General features: G+C 37.5%; 1 protein-coding gene across 1 annotated transcript; it reads left to right on the top strand.

Annotated features, from left to right (window-relative positions):
* The first annotated feature begins 204 nt into the window (after positions 1-204).
* Positions 205-20,075, top strand: TLCD4 (TLC domain containing 4). The gene is made up of 7 exons (XM_070939368.1): positions 205-282; positions 9,415-9,580; positions 12,060-12,149; positions 13,178-13,236; positions 14,134-14,228; positions 16,867-16,940; positions 19,648-20,075. The coding sequence occupies exons 2-7, from the start codon at positions 9,426-9,428 to the stop codon at positions 19,979-19,981; spliced, it is 807 nt and encodes a 268-aa protein (XP_070795469.1). The 5' UTR covers positions 205-282; positions 9,415-9,425; the 3' UTR covers positions 19,982-20,075.
* Positions 20,076-22,394: the final 2,319 nt, after the last annotated feature.

Here is a 22,394-nt window from a genome sequence, read left to right on the forward strand (position 1 = left end):
CAGCCGGAGGGGGTCATCGCAGTGATCGGCCTGCCCGCCGCCTCCGGGAAACCAAACGGCGACCAGCAGCGCTTCGGCTCCTTTAAGGCTGGGCAGGCGAAACGCGATCCCGCAGTGAGCGCGGGCTTCTGCTGCCGCTGCAGGAGCCGCCGTTAACAGCCGCCTCGCCATAGAAGCGAAGCCCACGCGTGGGCGGCCGGGCTGGCGTCGGGATTCTCCCGGCTGCAGGAGCTCGCCGGCAAGGATGGGCGGGGAAGCCGGGCGATCGCGCTGAGCCCGCAGGTGAGCGAGAAGGTGGCGGCGAGGTGGGGTGGGGGAACCGGGTTGGGGTGGGGGAAGGTGTGAGCGGGGAAGGGAGGGCTCGTAGGCCCGTTGGCGGCGGCTCAAGGGATGCCCCGCTCCCTCCAGGGGCTCGGCTGAGCTCAGCCACGTTGAGCAAGAGGCCACGGGGCAGACCCAAGGCGGGGAAGGCGGGGGAGTTGAAATAGGGTCAGGAGCTGGACGGAGTTCCCGTGGAGGTGAGAGATCTGAAGCTGAAATAATCCTAAAGGAAGGAAGGCGCCTCGATTTTCAAGCCGGGAAGTGGGGAGCCTCTGAACGGGAGTGGGTGGAAGGCTTGAAAACTCAAAACTTGCCGGCTGTCCAGCCTATTTCTCCCCCCCCCCCCCAGCCATCCACCTTGGGTGGGGGAGGGACACAGCAAAAGGAATAACGTCCCATTGCTGATGGCTTAATGGTTAACTTGGACGAATGTGTTGCAAGTGGGAAAAGGAGTTAGGCTCCCAGAATGGGACTGGAGTTCCAGTGCTGGGATTGCATTCCAATTCCTGGCCTTTGATCTTTTCCCACCTACCTTAATTTCAAAGGGTTTGTGCTTTTCATTCCCCTCATTATCCTATCAGGAATGACGTGCCTTCTTTTAGTCACTGAAAAAAATGGAATTGAAGACAGGGAGGAGGGTACTTATTGTGATGGTGGATGGGGCTCAGAAATGCTGCATCTTCCAAAGAGCTGATGAAATGAATGAGCAGGAGAAACAGGAATGCTGCTGGGGTTAATTTAAAAAAAATGGGCAAGATGGATTCTCAGTTGAAGGAGAATAATATTAATATTAATATTATGTCTAGAGGAGCTACTTTGAATAGTATCCCTGCTTTGCTGCAGTTCCTATCATGTCAGGAAAGTTCTCCATTCGTTTAATATTTGAAAATTTTATCATTCATATGTTGATAATACATGTGTTGATAATTCTTATGTTCATTATCTAGGTAGATGTAAAGGAAATAACTGCCAACATAGTTGTATACAATATGGAAAATGTTTTCTAGATGTTGTTACTCAAGAACAATCAATGGAATAATTACTAATTACCACACCACCATGGCTTTACCTTTGTTAATAATCTAATTATCTTCCTGAATGATGGGGTTGGGTTACTTTCATGTTCAGAGTTGGGAAATACTTGATTATTGATGTAACTTAGCCTTTCTCGTTGGTTTGCATTCCGTTTCGATATGTGTCTTTGAAGCTACGTTTTCCCAGCTTTACATTTTGTTTGGGTCAAAGGACCAAAAACATCTATTTCTGAGGCTGTATTATTGAAACATATCGCAGACATGAGAGAGCTGCAGTACAAGCAATTTATATCTTTGTTAGTACAATCCCATTTGTGTTTACTGGGGATTAAGCCTTGCAAAGTGCAAAGAGGCCTCCTCTGAGGCCTGCATAAGATTGGAACCTATGTATTTTGTGTCTTAAAGAATATAAAATAAATGTGAAATCATTGAGAAATTATGAACACAATTTCTTTAACAGCAGCTTATACTTACTCTTTCTCGAATATCTTTGGGGACCTGAGGTAATTGTATTCAATCAATGTCAGCAAAGTTAGAGCCAGTACTGGCAGAGTGAAGTAATGCAGGTGAGGCAACCACACCAGGATGTAAGTTTCTTTCCTCACTGGGTGGCAGAGCTGGTGAACGTCACTTGGACTTTCCCTGAGGCCTATTAGCTAAATGCTGTCTTGAGTTCACTGGGAGATGTTATCTTATCTCTACTATTAACTTGATTCAGTTAATGGTTCAGTTGGTATGTATATGAAGTGAGGAAAAGGCAACATGCTTAATCTGATGCCATGTTCCAGACCACTGGGTGCTCTCTCATGCCCCAGTCATAAGACCTTCAGAAGTCCAGGCTTTCAATTGCTGGTGCTTAATACCAGACCAGTCTGTAATAACATTACTCTCATCTGTGACTTGATCACAGAAAAAAGGGCATGTATTGGCAAGACCTGGCTGGATCCATAAAAAGAGGGGTTGCCCCAGTGGTGAAATCTGAACCGGTTTGCCACCGGTTTGCTGGCTGTGCTTGCACAGTGCGCTAAATATGTGCTGTGTGTGCATGCACAGTCCACACAAAATGCACGCTGCGCACATGAGCATGCGCAGTATGCGCAAAATGCATGGAAAAAGGCTTGGGTAAGTATAACAGTGAGGGGGGGAACAGCTATGCCACATTATTTAGATTCCTAGAAAGCAGGATTTCCTGCTTTCTAGCAATTTTAAATTGTGTGGCATAGCTGATCGTCGCAAATACCTGTTCAGAGGAACCGGTAGGTATTTTTTACTACCAGTTCGCCTGAACCGGTAGTTTTTATCACTACTGGTTTGCGCGAACCAGTGCGAACTGGTAGGATTTCACTGCTGGGTTGCCCCTTTTGGAAATGTACCCAGCTAGGTTTCAGGCATGGCATCAGCTGAGAACTTTGGACAGGGATGGGGGAATGGTGACTGTAATTTGGGAGTTCCTAAGAGCTTTGGGTCCTGCTGCTCCACGAGTTGCTGTGTGTGAGACCACATTCATTAAGTTGCGTTCTAGGAATCAGTTGAGGTTGTTGCTACTATACTGGCCTTCCTCCAGCAAAGTTACCTTCCTACTTGAGCTTCTTGACACAGAAATGTGTGTCAAGTGGAGATGGTAGTGGAATTTTCCAGTCTTCTCTGGGAATAGGGTCTAAGACTGCTCTGGAGTTCATGAGAGCCATGGGTTTATCTCAGGTCATCTAAAGCAGTGATTGCACATTTTATCTGGTTTTAGTAGCAATGCGATCTGGAATTGGCAAAGCTGCCTGTGGCCCTTCTGTTATAGTCATATCATACTTGAAAACAGGAGATTTTTTTTGATACTATCAAAAAAACCTATTTGATTGGTTCACCGCAGTATGGAGCTGGATAGGTTTCAAAGAAAACGGGGGGTTGTTCCTGTTGGCTCGTTGCACAGTCTGAGCAAAGCCTTGATCACCACCCGAATAAGAGGTGGCAGAGGCCTTGGATAGGATTGCATCCACGTAGCTCTCTTTTCTTGCAGATCCTATTATTTTCCATTGTTTATGGAAGAATTGAGGGAGATGAACTGGGTTAAGAGACGCCTGGAACAATGCTGGAGGTCAGTGAAGAATGAACTCAATGAAACATAGGTTAGAGCCGCTATTAAGTTTTACCTAGTGATGGTAAGGACAGTGAAGCATCAGTACTTCTCTGCCCTTATTGCATTCATGGATAGCTGCCCAGCAGTCCTGTTTAAGATGACCAGAGTCCATTTGGGTAGAGTGGACTGAGGGGTGTACTTATAGGACCTCACAGAAGATTTTGCAGAATATCTGTCACATAGGAGGGGCTGTGCTCAGATTCTTTCTCAGTAAGACATTGGTATCGGCATAAGTCCGATGAAGGTGCTTGGGATGTAGTCTAACTATATATCTGAAATGAATGAACCTTTGGACCTGAGAAAGTAGACAGGGTTATCATGGCTGTAAGTTCAACCATCTGCTTATTAGAGCTATTCCCCTTCTGACTGGTGAAGTCTTCCTGGGAAGCAACCTATGTTTGTGGTTTGGGTGTCATAAATTTTTTGAGGGAGTGATAGTGATTCCTCCATCCTTAAAGAGGTTTTGGTTAGCTCCCTCCTCAAGAAACCATTGCTAAATCCAGCTGTATGGGACAATTTTTATCTATTGGTCAATCTTCCCTTTTTAGGAAAGATTGAGAAAGTGGTCATGCAGAGAGGATCTGGACCACTTTCAGTTGGGCTTCAGGCATGAGCATGGGACTGAATCAGAATTGGTCAGGCTTTTAGTTAATTTCTGGTGGGAGTGGAATGGAGATCCATCTGTACCCTGCTTGAAGTCTTGGCAGCTTTCAATACCATCGATCATGGTATCCTTCTGGATCAGCGCAGAGGAATAGGGGTGGATGGCACAGTGTTCTGATTTGCCTCCTTCCTTCAGGGTTGATTCCAGTAATGATTGGAGAGGAGACGTCCTATTTCAGCCACTCCTATTTGAGGTGCCATAGTGCTTCCACTCCTCTTTAACAGCTACATGAGGCCATTGGCTGAGCTCATTCATTGCCATAGAGTGGGGAATAATCGGTATGCTGTTGTTCAATTACATATTTCTATCCTTGGTGAATTAAGCAATATTGTGAAATGTGAATGGATGTTTGGAGACTGTGAGAGTCTGGATAGGGAACAACAGATTTCAGCTGAATCCTGGTGAGAGTGAGTGGCTCTGGATGGGGGCTCACTGTTCCAGAACTGCCATTTTTGGTACTGAATAGGTTTACCAGACAGATCCATTGTGTTATCTGACGGTCCTAGAGTTTTGACGCCTGTTCGATGAGGAGGTGGCAATTGTGGCTAGGATGTCCTTCGTACATCTTCATCTTGTGTGCCAGTTGTGTCCTTTCCTGGATTGGTAAGCTCTTCTTACAGTCACTCTTGCCTAGTCATCTCCAGTTTCGACTGCTGAAATGTGCTCTACAAGGAACTGCCCTTGAAGAGTATCCAGAAACTTCAACTGGTACAGAATGGGCAGTTATGTGCGTGTATGTTCTACAATCTGCATTGGTTGCACGTTTGCTTCTCTGCGAGCTGCATTGGTTGCAAGTTTGCTTCTGGGTTCAATTTAAGGTGTTGGTTTTAACCTTTAAAAGCCTTCATAATATGGGACCGGGTTATCTGAGAGACCTCCCGTCACTGGCTATGTCGGCCTGCTCTGTTAGATCTGGTAGAGAAGGCATCCTGCAGGTACCATTAGCTAGGGACCTATATTTGGTGGGTCTCAGGAGATGTGCCTTCTTTGCTGTTGCTCTGCTTTATTGATCATTCTCTTTCTGAGATTAGATCAGTTACAACCCTTTTAACATTTTGGAAGTCTTTCAATACCTGGTTATGTTAGTAGGCCTGGAGCTGCCAGGGAGCCAGAGATGTGCTTCAATGACTGAGGTGACCATTCTTATCCTCCCTTTGCCTAGGGTTTGATTATTTATTTTTATATTTGGATTTTTATATCTTTTTCATATATATATTTGTTGTTTATATTTCTTGTACACTGCCCACAGTTGCTTTTCATGAGAAAATATATATTTGATTAATAAATTAACTAAATAAGTGGCTGTTGTGACTAAAAGAGCCTTTGCACAATTCCAAGTTGTATACTAGTTACTCCCATTCCTGGATTGGTAGGCTCATGCTCAGTCACTCACACATATCGTGTTTCCCCGAAAATAAGACCTGGACTTATATTAATTTTTGCTCCAAAAGACACATTAGGGCTTGTTTTCTGGTTAGATCTTATTTCGAGGGAAATATGGTACTAAATGCATCCATCTGGCTGACAATCTTAACTGGGGCTTACTTTGGGGGTAGGGCTTATATTACGAGCATCCTGAAAAATCATGCTAGGATTTATTTTCCAGTTGGGTCTTATTTTTGGGGAAACAGGGTAGTCATCTTCGGTATGAATTGCCATAATGCACTCTGTAAGGGGCTGCCCTTGAAGAGCATCTGGAAGTTTCAAATTTCAAAATGAAAACTTCCAAAAGTTTTCATTTAGGTGCAAAATGCTGTGGCGCAGGCAGTTTGTTTTGTGAGCTGCATTGGCTAACAGTTTTTGATTCAAGAGGCTGGTGATGACTGATAAAGTCCTACATGGTATCCTCCTAGAATGTACTTTTTGTTCTTGGAGGAAAGTAGCCCTAAGGAATCTAACCAGCAGCACTTTACTCAGATCAATACAACTTTGAACACAGTCTTCTGGGCTCACAGATCCTGCTGATCCAAGCCATATGAGATTAAATGCTCGTGCAGAGTTAGCATATACTGCAATTTTGATAAGTCTGTTACTACATTTAGCTAATTAATACCGTTAATCAGCTTCGGCTTTTGTTTCAGCAAAGGGAGGTTGGCTTGGAAGTGTTTTGATACAGTTATATATGTTTTGATACTGTTATATATGTTTCCTATGAAATAATATTTTAAAATTTCCATAAGAGTACAAGAAAATATTGATTACTTTTTCAAACAGCTCCATCGAGATGAATTTAGGAACATTAGGAATTTAGGAACACTTTTATTTAGGAACATTCCATTCAGATCCTGCTCAACTGGAAACGAGGCCAACGTTGGTACTTTTATTGGAGTAATTTTTTAAAGGTTGTTTCTAAATTACTTTTCACTTTGTGCCAGAATTGAGACATGAAGTCACTAAGAAAGTTCTTTTATATAATTTATCCTAACTAAAGAAGTAAGCACTATAGAAAGAAAGAAGAGCATGGTGAATAGGCATTAGGTAGCAGGTGAAGAATTCTCAATTTGCTCAGACTTTTTGATTTCTATTCCAATAATAATAACTTGGTTACAGTGAGTGATTTTTTGATAGACTTGTGTTTCTAATTTGCTATCATTTCCTCTGCTGATGAGGATATCCAGGAAGTGTATTGTGTTGTTTTCTTCTTTCCTCGTGAATTTTATTCACAAAGGAATTTTATTCCTATGGTGATGATATTGTTTCGGGTGTCTTCTCTAGTTGTTCTCTTTTAAATATTTTTAAATAAAAACTTATTCAGAGAAAAAATACTTCTTCAGAAGATTTTACAATTGACGGACAATGATGTGTGTACAGTAACAATTAAAACATGTATTGATCTATTAGTTTCCAGATAAGTATTTCAATTAATGAACTTTTCAAAATGATAAATAAATTTAGTCATGCCCGGTTAAACAAACAACAGGAAATTTGACGCTTACAAAAAAAATGGTGCTGAAGGGGAAATCAGCCACAGATGTGTTTGATCACCATCCGAATATGTGTTTGACCAGATTCAAAAATTTTGTGAATTTTTTGGTTGGAACCCGATTTGGTCATGGTCAGAAGCGTTCGTGACCTCTACTGTATATGTCTGCTAGTATTTTGTTACTAGAAAAGTTATAAAATGTTATTTTCTTTCTTGTTTACTGTATGATACCACTGATGTTGAGTTCACAAACCAGTGAAAACTGGGCAGTGGGGGCATTATGAACTGTTAGAACAAATTCTCATCTCCAGATATCTTGCTAATATTGCAAATAAAGCTACGTGGTTAATGGATCCATTAAACCTTGGCATAAAGACATTGAGTAAGAAGTTTGCAAGGGGTAATTTTAAATATTTCAGTTGTATCCATTTTAAGAATCACAGCTTTTATTTAATACCAGTCACTTTTCTAGGCTGTGGGAGACATATAAGTAGTGATTAAAGCATAACCAACTAGGTCGACTAGATGATTGTTATTGATTAATGCGACAGATAGCACGTGTATCCATTCAGTCTTTTTTTATTAACTCATTTATCTCCCCTAATTTCTGTTCATAGTTCTGTGACAGCTACATTAGCTCATCATCCAGAATAGAAAATTGTAGTATTTCTGTTAATTATTTGCATTACATCTTGCAATGATAAGTGAGGCTCTAGTCCTTACTGTTGTGGCCCACCATTTTGGTAACATCATCAGTGCTAGTAAGGAGTGCTGTTTGCTGTCAGTTTATATTCTGGTTCTTGCCTGTCTGTGTTGAGCCATACAAGCAGTTAAATATTTTGCCAACTGGCAGGCCGATTTCAGAGACTTGACATACTTAAATTTCACGTTGTTTCATGCCTGATCAAAATGAGGAGTTGGCTACAGACTTGGACAGTGAGGAGGTTGGGGAGGAACATGAGCCAGTCCTCAAGTCTGGGGAAGGCTCTGATGAGTGCTCTGCGTCGGAGGCAGAGATGGGGCCAGGGCTGTCTGACAGTTATCAGCTACCTTCAGAGTCGGAGACAAGTGGGGCTGAAGAACAGCTGGGTCAACTCGGGAGTAAAGGCACAGGTGGAAGGTGAATGGCCCCTCCCATAGGGAATAAAGAGGAGCAAAAGGGGAGTGGAGTTTGCAGGAGACAATTAGTTCATTTCATTAGTGTGAAGATCTGTTTGTGACTCTCAGATATTCCTTACCAAGTATTTTCTTGTACAGCTTTGCATTTGGAAGATATTGGCCTGGCAGCTCTCCAAGCCTGATAAGGTCTGTGATTGTAAATTCACCGGGACTTTGATGGATGTGAATGAGAGGACTTCACATTAGCTTAATAAAATTGATTAAGAGCCTTGGTTGCGCAGCAGACTAAAGCACTGTTAAGATAACACCAGCTGTCTGCAATTATTGCAAGTTCAAATCTCACCAGGCTCAAGGTTGACTCAGCCTTCCATCCTTTCGAAGATAGGTAAAATGAGGACCAGGTTTGTGGGGGCAATAAGCTGACTGTATAAAAAAGAACACCGCTTGGGAGGGGGGTGAAAGCCCTACTAAGCAGGTATATACAAAAGTATAAAGGCTATTGCTTAACGCATTATAAGCCGCCCTGAGTCTCCGGAAAAGGGCGGCATATAAATCGAACCAATAAATAAATAGAACCAATAAAAAGGGGTTTTGTCGGGACAAGGAGCTGCTTCGTGTTTTTGTGAAGCCTAGGTCAGAACACTTAACAAAGAGTATACAGGTAGTCCTTGACTTATAACCATTTGTTTAGTGACCATTCAAAAGTTACAATGGTACTGAAAAAAGTGACTTATGGCTGGCTGGTCCTCACATGACCGTCATAGCATCCCTGTGGTCATGTGTCCAAAGTTTGGGTGTTTGGCAACCGGCATGTATTTATGATGATTGATTTGCTTTTCTTACACCGTCACTTCATATAGAGTTACATATAGGTAAAGTGGAATCATTGTCATATTGCATCAAGTCTAGCATCCTAGCTTAGATTTAGTGGACTTTCGTTAATTTTCTTCTGATATTGTAAATTTAGATTAATTTTTATAGATGGGTTAGAATATGTAAAGTATTACTTTTGTACTCTATAGAATACGTGGAAGAAATAATGGGTGCAGCCAGAGATAAGCCTATCACAATTTATTATCTAGATGGATTACGTCAGCAGCAAATGTACCCTGTACTCATTGTCAAGAATTGTAGTCTTAATGTAAATTATTGTTGATTTTATAAGTAGTGTAAAATACATGCCTGAATTGAGGAACTGTGTTTGGAATTGTGTTTTTAACAGGCAGAAGAAAGATGACTATCTTTAATAAACTCAATCTGGGCATCGCTGTGAGCAGTTTTGCTATATTTCAACTTAGCTTTCATGTGCTCAGTTCTTGGCTATCTTCACGCCTAACATCTGGTTTTAATAATCTTGACCAAAAGAAGAAAATTGAATGGAACACAAGGTACAGTTTTTAAACAACATTATACAATTATATATAAATATTTTAAAGTTTGAAATGTTTAGGCTGTTAGCTGTAGTGTACTTGTTCAAACTATATCTGGATTGTTTAGGGGATTTCCTTTATAAAAATGTAGTTAAATAATCTTTAATACAAAATTGTCCTTGGGTAATTTATTTAAAAGTTATCACTTTATTAAAATAAAATTAAATTGAAGGAATATTAATCTTTTGTTATTTTTTCAGATTTTTTAAAAAAATGATTAAGTGGTAATGTATAATATTCAGAGTACATTGTATTGTCAAAAATTGCAATCTTAATATAAATTATGCCTTAATCTAAGTTCAAAAGTACATTCTATCTAGGATATTCATAAAATATTTTCCTGTTTAACTTTGAGAACTGGTCGCAATAAACTAATTATTTTTTAGCATGATTAATGTACCACCTGTTCTATAAATTCATGAAAGCACATGTATTCTATGCTCTGCATGTACTGCTGATTACATCGTATCTAACAAATGTTTGTTTGTTTGATTGATTGATGTATATATTGTACGCTGTACACTGTATATATTTTATTGGAGAACAATTAAATTTGCTTGCAAAATTTATTCCAAAAAATAATAGCCTGTGTATCTGAGAGAATATAGGAATGCACTACATTTTTCTCTCTGACTTGGAGTTGAAGTCAAATGAATGGATACCGGGAGACTTGTTTTTCCTCAGACATTTTTTATTTTATTCAGGCAGACCGCATGGCAAAATATAAAGTTTTTACATTATGTTACATTTTACAATGGGTGTGTCTATATTAAAGCCAGAAAGCTAACAGCAAGGTAATACACTAAGGTAAACATGATTTTTTGAAATAATAGAAAATAGAAAAGTTGTAATTCCCCATAAGCAAATAAGGGCTCCATATTAAAATCTAATCCATAGTGTAGAATTCTCCTCCTTATTTCAGACAACCGACATGTCCAGAAAGTACAATATTCTTGATCTTTTGGAAAAGCAAGGACATCAGCCTGGCAACCAAATATAGATTAGTTCGTTCTATTGTGCTCCCTGTAGCTACCTATGGTTGTGAAAGTTGGACCTTTCAAAAGCAAATCAAGAAGAAAATCGACTTGTACGAGCTGTGGTGCTGAAGAAGGCTCCTGCATAGTCTTTGGACAGCAAAGGTGACTAACAAGCAAGTAATGGAGTGCATAATACCAGACATGTCACCAGAAGGCAAAATCACAAAACTGTGTCTGTCTTTGGCCTTGTCATGTGGGGGAATTCATTGGAGAAAACAATCATGTTTGGAAGAGTTAGTGATAAAAGGAAACCAGGCTGTCAAAGAACACGGTGGTTGGACACTATCAAAGCTGATGTCCAGCCAGAACATAGCCAGAAAAATAGAAAAACTCAAATAAATGGTGCAAGGTTGGAAGATATGAGAGTCTTGGCCCATAGAATCGCCAAGAGTTGGCCTTGACTGAACGGACATCATCATTATAATCTTGATCTTTGTAGATTCCAGATATAACCAAGAAAAACATATGCATCTTAAAGCAGTTGATCCAGAATCATAATAACAGTTGGTATATATGGAGATTCTTTTATGATGTTAAAAGATCTAACTAAAGTTGGATAACTTTTTGAACTTTATTGTAGTCTTAAAGTATTGAAGTTTAAAGATGGCTAATTTAAAAATTAATGGATAACTTCTTGAAAGTTTTGAAGCTTATATTTTGGAGAATGTTTTCTTAATATATTGAGAGATTTTAAAATGCTTAAATTAAGATTATAGTTTTTTTTTTCTTTATAAATGTGAAATGTGATAAGAGAATTTATAAAAGGAAGGTTGAAATAGAATTTTTAAAGGGGGAGTTAACGAGTGTGAGGGGTTTTGAATCCTGTAGTAGTTAGTATATTTTAGGTTCTGTTTATTAAATGCTATATTCTGTTTTTGCTCTGGGAAGTCAGGGGGGGGAGTTGGGGAGGGGGGGTTTGGGGGGGAAATGATGTATAATAATTCATTTTGTATTGTTTGGTTATTTGAACATAAAAAAATAAAAACTTTTGTTGGATAAACAGTTGGTATATCGTAAAATGCAACAACAAATTTGGCAAGGCAAAAACTACATGTCTATGGAGATTCTCAGTCATCCAGGTCATGGTTGTCCCAAAGGTGCTTTTTCAAGAGGCAACTGGACTTTCTGTTTTTTCTTTGAAAGCAAAATGTCTTCAAAGAAAAAACAGAAAGTCCAGTTGCCTCTTGAAAATATATGGAGCAAAGTTTCAATTATAGAGTTACAACTGTAGTATAATTGTAATCAACCCACATTATTTTTATGACCTATTCAGTACATAAGAAGCATTTAAATTGTACAACTCTCATTTTAACATCATAGGAATTTTTTTATTTTTTTCATTATTATGCCACCAAATTAAAGGTAGCATATACTTAATGGGATTGCTTTTGTTTTTTTAGGACAGTATCTACGTTCCATGCCTTGGTGGTTGGAATATTTTGTGTATATATTTTATTGTATGATGAAGCTGTTAATGCTGACCGTGTTTGGTAAGAAATACCTTGGTTTGTAAATCTCATTTTCTCTTTCCTTTGTTATTTCTTTTGCTGGTCAAATTATCACTAAATTTAATTTTAAAAAACCTAAAATATATCTATCTATTTGTTACCCAAAGCTTTCTAAAATTACAGTTATATTTAACTATAATGTGGAAGATACTGGGGGCCTTTGCTTCATTAAAATAAAAAAACTGAGGCAGCCTGACCCCAAATATTACTATATGCAGGTAGTTCCGACTTACGCCTGTAATCAAGCCTGTGCATTATAATAGTAGGTCATGATGATCAAAAAGAGGTTATCACACAACCAATCTGATTTTACCACATTTTTTGTGGCAGTTAGTAAGTGAATCACCACGGACCATTATGTGAATTCACAGCTTTAAGCAAACTGATTGTTTGCTATTGGCCATTCTTGCTGAAAACCAGAACCAATGGTTTTCAGTAAAACCCTGGTCAATCAAGGTCAAGTGACTATGGGCTGATTCAGATAACCTTAAATGTGGACCAATTGCTGAGCACCCAAAATATGGTCATATGGAGGGAGCGGTTGTCAGAATTTTGGAACCACGTCAATAGTACCTTTTGGAGGGAATCCGTCGTAACTTTGAATGGTCTGTAGGTGACCAGTCGTAAAGGATTACCTTTACTCACTTCCTTTGTATCACTTCCTATGCTGGAATGGAGATACTTTTCCTCCTTCATTGAAACTGAGATAGAGCAAAGGTGGAGGAAGTTAGCAACCTAATTGGCTGAATAATGGCTAATCCTCTCAATTTTTTGTCTTCAGAATATTATACATTAATCTTCTTAAATATGTCTGTCCAGAAGCTTTTCTCTTGCCTGTTTGCCATTTACCAGAGTTGTAGAATCATCTTACCAGATGTGGTATCTCTCTTCCAACATCAAAAAAAGTGAATCATCATTTGTGGGGAGAAAATAAAAATAAGCAAAACACAAAATGTTTACGTTGTGTTACATTTAGCATAATGTCATTCCTTGGATGTCTTTGTTTATAGGGGTGATCCTTCTACAGTGCAACTAAATCTTGCTGTCACCATAGGCTACCTCATTTCAGGTAATGTGTAAAGTATTACGTGTATAATTTGTTATAAGTCATCTGTTTTGAAAGAACCTTTCAACAGAAGGTTTACCAAAACATGGCCCTCTTTAGGAAAGTCTGTCTGTAGGAAGCAGACCATATTTTCCCTCACACCAAAAATTGTGCTGTAAAAATGTGATTATTTTATTTCATAACATGACAGTATTTTGTAAAGTATCAAAATATTTCATTCTGTCAATTTCTCATTCTCAAGCCTGAGTAACAAGAATTACTTTTTCCCCAATTTTTCTTCCTGCTTCCATGGTACTAGCTCTAATTTGGTATCAATAATTTAATAACCATAGAAAAATAACTAAGGGAAAATAAATGAGGGCTGTTCAAGGAGGGAAACTTAGTTTCCTAATTACATGTCTTCCTCTGAGTTCTCCTTGAGATGGATATTGATTAATCAGTGGGAAAACATTGTTTTGTTTTGAAAGTTCAACTTCTTCACCACTGGTCCTCAGTTTTAAAAGGCTACTTCGGGACATACATGAATACAGAATGCATCTCCTCCTGCATGTCTTAAATAAAAAGTCAAATATTTCTAAACATAAGGTGGGAGGTGATTGCTTGAAACATTAGGCAATTTCAGGACTAGATTTGATAATAACTTTCTATGGTGAGGCAAATCTGATACTTATATCACTAGGAACAATTATGATCTCTTACCATGTTACATGGTAAGAGATCATAAGCCAAACTTTGGGATTCTATTTTTGATGATGTTCTGGCAAGGGCCACTTGGAAATTTATATCCTGATAACAGAAAAAGAGAAGTAATTTTGTCTCTCTGCCTTGCAGCATTAGAAGTTTTAAAATAAAATATAATAATTGTAGAATTTTGCTCATCTGTTCTTCATTCCTTTTTAGATTTGTTGCTTATTATTTTGCACTGGAAGGCAATTGGGGACGTATTTTTTGTAATTCACCATGTACTAGCTCTATATGCATATTACTTTGTACTGGTAAGTTCCATGTTAATTTTATAACATGTATACATATTTTAGCAAAAATGGATTTTAATAGACTTACCATTAAGATTAATGGCTCATCTCAAGAAGACAGTAATTACTCTACGAGGCTTATGAAATACAGTAGCTAACACAGGAAAGGAATAAAACTTGATATCTAAAAAGGTGACCAATATCTGTCATTTCAGGACTGAACTAATTTATCAAATATGTAACTGTTTTATGTTATTTTGCTTATGGGAAGTGACAAAAAAGTGACTCATCACTTTGTTGTTTGTATGTACACTGAGAGCTTATGCACCAGAGACAAATTCATTGTGTATCCAGTCACATTTGGTCAATAAAGAATTTCTATTCTATTCTGTTCTGTTCTGTCCTGTCCTGTCCTGTCCTGTCCTGTCCTGTCCTGTCCTGTCCTGTCCTGTCCTGTCCTGTCCTATCCTATCCTATCCTATCCTATCCTAGTGAATCACTTAAGGAAGTTACAGTTACGGTGTCTCATAATCAATACAGCCTGTGTTCATCAATAACCCTTCAATTGATAAGCTTTTCCTTTTATACTTGTCCTCCTTCAAGTATATTTGGGATTAAGAGAATGAAGCTTTAAAGTTAAGCAGCAGTATCCAGAATTTAAACTAGACTCAAATTTGACAGTTAGTAGACCATACACAAATCTGACTAACAGCAGAAATCAGTATTGTTGATAGCATACTTAACCATCACAGATTTCAGTTATATATACAGGTAATACTTGACCTACAACCATTAATGACTGTTTGAAGTGACAATGGCATTGAAAAAAGTGACTTATGAACTTTTTTCCACACCTACAACTATTGCAGCATCTCCATGGTCATGTGATCAAATTCAGATGCTTGGCGACTGACTCATTTATGACGGTTGCAGTGTTCCAGGGTCATGTGATACTGTTTTGAGACCTTCTGAAAAGCAGAGTCAATGGGGAAGTCAGATTCATGTAACAACCTTGTTACTAACTTAACAATTGCAGGGATTCACTTAACAACTGTGGCAAGATGGGTTATAAAATGGGGCAAAACACACTTAACAACTATCTCACTTAGCAATTGAAATTTTTGGCTCAATTCTGTTCATAAGTTGAAAACTATAGAATGCACAGCAATATGAAAATTCGGAGATCATGGCATTGACCACAGTAGCCTTTATTCAACAGTAGTAGGATCATGATAGAATAGAATAGAATAGAATTCTTTATTGGCCAAGTGTGATTTGACACTCAAGGAATTTGTCTTGGTGCATATTCTCTCAGTGTACATAAAAGAAAATATACATTCGTCAAGAATCATAAGGTACAACACTTAATGATAGTCATAGGGGACAAATAAGCAATCATTTCATTTCATTTTCATTTCATTTTATTAAATTTGTATACCGCCCTACTCCCGAAGGACTCAGGGCGGTGAACAGCCATAAGTTAAAACATGTAGATACAAAATTTAAAATAGAGATAAAACTAATTAAATAAATTTGGCTGAGACATTTTAAAACCCCAATAAATTAAAACCAAATTTAAAATTCCATTTAAAAGAGGAAAAGTTTAGGTCAGGCCAGCTTGATGGAATAAAAACGTCTTAAGCGCGCGACGGAAGGTACGCAGATCCGGAATCCTCTGTATCTCCGGGGGGAGCTCGTTCCAGATCGTAGGTGCCCCCACAGAGAAGGCTCTCCCCCTGGGGGCCGCCAGTCGACATTGTTTGGCTGACGGCACCCGGAGGAGCCCCTCTCTATGGGAGCGTACTGGTCGGTGGGAGGCTATTGGTGGCAGCAGGCGGCCCCGTAAATAGCCAGGTCCTAAACCATGGAGCGCTCTGAAGGTGATAACCAAGACCTTGAAGCGCACTCGGAAGACCACCGGGAGCCAGTGCAGCTCACGCAGGAGAGGCGCGATCATATTAGGAAATCATATTAGGAAATAGTAATAGAAATTGTAAGGATACCAGCAACAGTCATACAGTCAGATGAGAAGATTAATAGTAGTGCAAATTTAGTAAATAGTTTGACAGTGTTGAGGGAATTATTTGTTTAGCAGAGTGATGGCGTTTGGGAAAAAACTGTTCTTGTGTCTAGTTATTCTGGTGTGCAGTGCTCTTTAGCGTCATTTTGAGGGTAGGAGTTGAAATAGTTTATGTCCAGGATGCGAGGGGTCTATAAATATTTTCACAGCCCTTTTTTGACTTGTGCAGTATACAGGTCCTCAATGGAAGGCAGGTTGGTAGTAATTGTTTTTTCTGCAGTTTTAATTATCCTCTGAAGTAGGATCATTTATATTCTATGTGGATAAAACTTACATAAATTTGAACTGCTGAAGTTATCCTTGTGAAATGATTTTTCTTATTAGTTTTTAATAATATAGTAGATGGATCTTTACAATAGTTTCTAGAAGATGCGTTAAGTGGTATACTAGATTCATTAGAGAAAGGATTTAAGAATTTGGTATATTTTCCTAAATAGTATTCTATGTGGTTAATTATCCAATCTACTACTATTATTTTATGTTAAGAAAATAATGTTGATATTTAGAAGTTTTATATTATATGTTATTTTTATAAGACTTAGAACTGTGATCTCTGGTTTGTTTTTCTACTTTTCCTAGGATAGAGGAATATTGGCATATTTTGCAAATTTTCGTCTGCTTGCAGAATTGTCTACCCCTTTTGTGAATCAGCGGTAGGTCATATTTTCTATAAATTATTCTTACATTATCAGTTAGCTTGCTATTTGTAATTCAGTCACTACTGACCTAACAAATGTGCACTGTCTATATACTACGAAACAGTATCACTGTTTTCTAAAGTTAAAACCTTGTGGTCACTGGTGTTTTAGCAAAGGGTTAATGAAAATGACCTAAATATATTAATTGAGGGTTTTTTTTTTCAAAATGTATGAAGGCTAGGGGACTTAATGAATTTAATTATTAGTTATTTTAATTATGAAATAATTTAATTTCTATTAGCAGACCACATTCATAGTTTCTAAAAAGATAACTATTCAAACTAAAACCAATAACCATATTGTTATTTATCTTAATATCCATTCAAGGTTCTTTAAAGCAGAAAGAGACTTTTTATCTAAATAAAAATGTTAAGATTTTTTTTTCTTTGTGCAATAATTCGTGGAATAGGTACCTTACTTAGTAAAAGGGTCAACTTTTAAGTTGCAAGTATTCTAAAAAATTGTATGGTTCTGTGTCTTGCGAGTTTATTTCATTCTTGTTGTTTTTTATTTGTTTGTTCATATCTGCTACTGTATTATATAATCACTTCTGAGATATGTCAAAGACTTGTTAAAATCTAAGTCAAAAGCATGAACCATCTGGGTACCAAGGATGACTAAAAGTAAGATTTAGAAATTAATTTTTGAAATTTTTAAAGAGTCACATTATTGCCATACTGTTTATTTAATTTGTATATGTCCCACAAAATAAGAGCATATATTAGACCACCCTGCATGACTATATTTATAAATGGTATTTTATATAACTTAACGTGTCAGCCTCCTTCCTTCCTTCCTTCCTTCCTTCCTTCCTTCCTTCCTTCCTTCCTTCCTTCCTTCCTTCCTTCCGTTTTGAATAATCTAGAAGATCATTTCAGAGGAGCCTCACTGTTTGTTTTGAAAAAAAAAAAAATAGATGATATGCTGCATATATAAATTAACCTCTAAAATTTGTCAGAGGCCTAATCCTTAATAATGTGTATAGGACGTTTTGAGGAGACATGAGACAAAATTCAATGTTTTGTTAGATCTTGCTTTAAGTTTATTTGACTTCCTATGTCTATATCAATAGGCAGAGAAGGAACTATATTACCCCTTTCTTTACTTCTATCCCTTCAACTATATAATGCAGAAACTATACCGGAGTAGGGGCAATGTGAACAAAATCACACAGGGAAAGGAATATTTCCCACTTTATTAGAATAGATGAGTTTGAGGAGAACAAAACATAATAAGATCTAACAGAATACTGAATTTTGCCTCATGTCTCTTAAATTTCCTTTAATTTGAGGAGAACAGCTACTGTGCATATTTCTAAAATTTAAGAATATATTCTGTGAGTTTGGCTTTTGTCTGTTTACACAAAGGAAGATGAGAGAAATGATTCAGGACCTCACTTTTCCTGCATCTATGCATTCTTCAGCATCTATGCTAAAATAGAATATTTTTGTCCTGTTGTTGATTTATATATATCTATTGATTAGAATTAATGGCTCATTTCTGTGCTTTTGTTTATTCTTATTTACCACAAAGAACAAGAGTAGAATATATTATCAACTAAAAAAATATATATTTTAGGTCATAACTCCTCTGCAGCTGAAGCAGCCCTAATACAGATTTAGAATCTTTATTCTACTAGATTCTACTATTTTCTCTCTTATCCTTGAGACATATGTGGGCAGTGCCAAGTGCATTGATGCATATGGGGGAACATGTCCTGCACTGACAATCTTGCGGTTCCATTTGCTGCTGCTAGTTGTCTGTTGGATCAGCCACTTCTATCCAGTCTTGGATCTGTCTCCTACCCCTCAGTTCTCTTTGGACTGTTAGGTAAACTGGAACCCTGGTTTGTAAAGTCACTCTGCACACACCCTTCCCCCATTGGATTAGCCAATTGGTTGATGGAATTTCAAATCCTGAAATTGACTAACTTGTTCTTGGATTCTCACAGGTAATTGGAAGTGTAATGGAAAGAACTTATCTTTTAAATTTCTGTAGCTCACCTGGCAGGAAATTTTCTTCTCAATTACTACAGTTTGCAAGAACTTTGTTCCTTACTACCTCTCTTCAAGTAATATTCTTAGATAGTTTACAGTTCCCCACAGCTAAACCCATTTCTCAAACTTCATGTTTTCATCACCACCTATCCAGTTGCTGTCCAAATCCAGATGATCAGTACACTACAAAGATCATTAGATGGCAGCAAAGAGATACAAAACCTTTCACTATAATCAGTACAACTCATAGTTTCAAGGATTTAAAACAAAACAAAACAACAAACAATTCAGTTGGTTGGTGATATGACATGAGAGAAGAAACAAAATGATTGCAATTCTGGAGTAACCAAAGTATTATGTATACAACTTGGAGGGGGCTTTTCACAGGTTGTTGAATGGGGCTGGAATTTCAGCCAAAGAACTGCCTGTCATGCCCCTTAGCAAGTTGCATATTAAATCTGTGGAGACAGCTATGCCGTATGAGACTCTTCCAAATATGTGGTAAGGATGGCATTGTGGCGGCAACCAGATTTTAGGGCAGCAAAATTGCTTGCCCGTTCTAGGCAAAGCAGATATGCAGATATGGTCTCAGACTTTGCCGAGATATTTTTAATACTATCGTATCTTTCTGGTTTTGATTTCTGTTAATCCTTTTTCTCTTATAGGTGGTTCTTTGAAGCATTGGGGTATTCTAAAGCTTCAAAAGCCAACATCATCAATGGACTGCTAATGACCATCATGTTCTTCCTAGGGAGGATCATAGTCATTCCAATTTATTACAACAGTGTACTTTCCGAGTTTGGAACAGAAGCCTACTACAGATTAGGATTTGTAGCTCAAAGTGCTTGGTTTGTCTCCAGTATCGCATTGGATATTATAAACTTAATGTGGATGGTCAAAATTACACGAGGATGTTACAAGGTTATTTGTCTCATTGGACAAGAAGAAGCCAAAGCTCATAAAAATGGCAAATCTGACAACACGAAGAAGAACATTTAATAGCAGTTTGGGGTACGTTAAAAGAACAATGCACACTTTTGCCATAAAAAGTTCCTCTTAAAGAAATATAAAGTTACCTTTCTTAAATTTAGCATTTCCGATAACACACTGCCTGGATCTCCAAAACTTTTTCATCTGAAAACTTGGATTGTGTGGAGTCAGAAACAGCAACAACATGCTGCATATGTTGAATTTAGCAGGGTGACCCAAGCATTGAGCAGTCAGCTAAATTGCTGAAGGATCAACTTCTTTTAGCACTATATTCCTGTGAATTTTCACTCAGGTTTCTTAAAACGATATGTTTTTAATGCTTGTGAATGTCAGGTTGTTTACGTTCGCTAATATGGCAACATTTCTGGCATGTTTCTCGGCTTTCCTAATATTTGGTGTTCATATCTTATCTGCTTTGCAAATTACTCATTTCAGATCTATACATTTTACTGCTTTTTCTACTGCCTTACATGCATGAACAGGATCTTTGAGATTCATTGACTAGTTTTACATACAAATACGAATTTGAGCTTGAATGAGTTATTTTTATTGTTTCTTACTGTATATAAAAATAGTCTAGATGTTTTGAACTTTTTAAATATCCAAATTTTAGCATCTTTGCATGGCAAACAGTAGGGAGATTTTTAAAAACGCGCCAGTATTCTTCTTTCCCTGACACAAGTATTGGGACTTTGATCTGTTTTCAACGTTTTATCCTGTAACAGATAAATTTTATGCTATAAAAACTTCTAAGGGATAAAGCATTAATGAATTTTGGACATGTGGATTGTCACAAGAGCCTCTATAAGTCAGAAAAGTTACTAAATCAGTTCATTTTAACTTTTCTCAATTTTTCTTCAATACAATTTAGGAAAATGTGCTTCTCCAACAAGAAAAATCATCCTTCAGCTCTTGACAATGGCTACTTGCAGAAACATCACTAATATTTATTATTTATTTATTTATTTATGTATTTATTTAGTCATATCTGTGCTATTTTAGTTCTAGCAACTCAAGATGGTCTATAGTAACCTCAGTATGGTCAAACTAAAAGTTAGACAATCACTAATTAAAAAGGACATTACAGTAATAGTCCAATTTCACTATCTTCGCTGAAAAGTGTTTGGACCAGGTTGGTTAATTTTTTTGCAAAGAAAAAAACAAGTAGTAGGCTCTGCATCTCAGGGATCAAGATATTCCACAGAGTTGGAGAAATCACATTTCTGGTACCTACTCTTTTCACTTCATGCAGATGGGGGACCCTTTGCCACCTTTTTAGGAACGGTATTACAGGATGACTGATTCTATTCAAGAGAGTTGCAGAGGGGCTGAATTGTGTAATACATTATATAGGTTAAAGCTTGTATCTTGAACTGAACCCCGAAGCCTATTGACAACCAACGAAGTGAGTACAGTGTTACACTACTAAATCCACTCCTCCTTTTTAATACCTAGGTTGATGCAGTTTGGCTCAGTTGCAGCTTCCAAGTCATTTTCAAGTTCAGTCCCACATAAAATACATTGCAGTAGTCTAACTGTGAAGTAACAAAGGCATGAATCATAGTTGCAAATACAAAGTGAGAAGGGAAAATTTATAAGAGAAAATAATTGGAAATCTATTGTTTACATTAACTTCACATATGCTTTCTCTTATTATGGACTCAAGTTTATTTTACATTGTAATATATTAAATTGAATTTACCAAATTGTCATCTAACATATTTTTAATGATATTTACCACTCATCTAACACGTATTTTGTTTTGAATAGCATATATCTTAATTTACTGCTGACTTGTTTGTTTGCATATTGGAAGATTGCAGAGAACTTATTCTCCCCATCAATGCAACTTAATTATGTTCTTGATATTCTAGAATATTATATAAGCACAGAGGTACTGTTCAGCAAAAGCGCTGATGACTGTAATAGTAAATGTTGATTTGCACATCCCATTTTAAACACCTCAGATATTTCAAAACATGTCAAACACAGTAAATGAAATCTGACATATCAGATTTACACTCAGGAACCATATTTTGTTGTTGACTAGGTAGCTAGTGAGAAGGGAAATCTCCATATTTCATCAGCAAGAATTACAATACTTAACTTTCAGCAGGACCCAGTTGAAATTCCATGTGTAATGTATGAATGGGGGCAGTTCACATATTCCACTGTGAGATTTTAAACATAAAATATTAGTATCAACTTTTTATCTCAAAATGGGAAAGCTTTAGAAACAAAAAGGTTTATTTATTCCCAATTCACAGTTATAAATAGAGTAATTCATTTAATCCCATTAAATTTAATGAACTTTAATATTTAAGCAAATAGTATCACACTATCTTAATATATTCTGCAATTGTTTGAGATGTTTTGAAATTTAAAATTCATTTTCGAATATTATAGGAAACAGTAAACTGTC

This window comes from Pituophis catenifer, unplaced genomic scaffold, assembly GCF_029215685.1.
Source record: "Pituophis catenifer annectens isolate HBS135680 unplaced genomic scaffold, rPitCat1.0.hap2 SCAF_3, whole genome shotgun sequence".
Taxonomy (NCBI): domain Eukaryota; kingdom Metazoa; phylum Chordata; class Lepidosauria; order Squamata; family Colubridae; genus Pituophis; species Pituophis catenifer.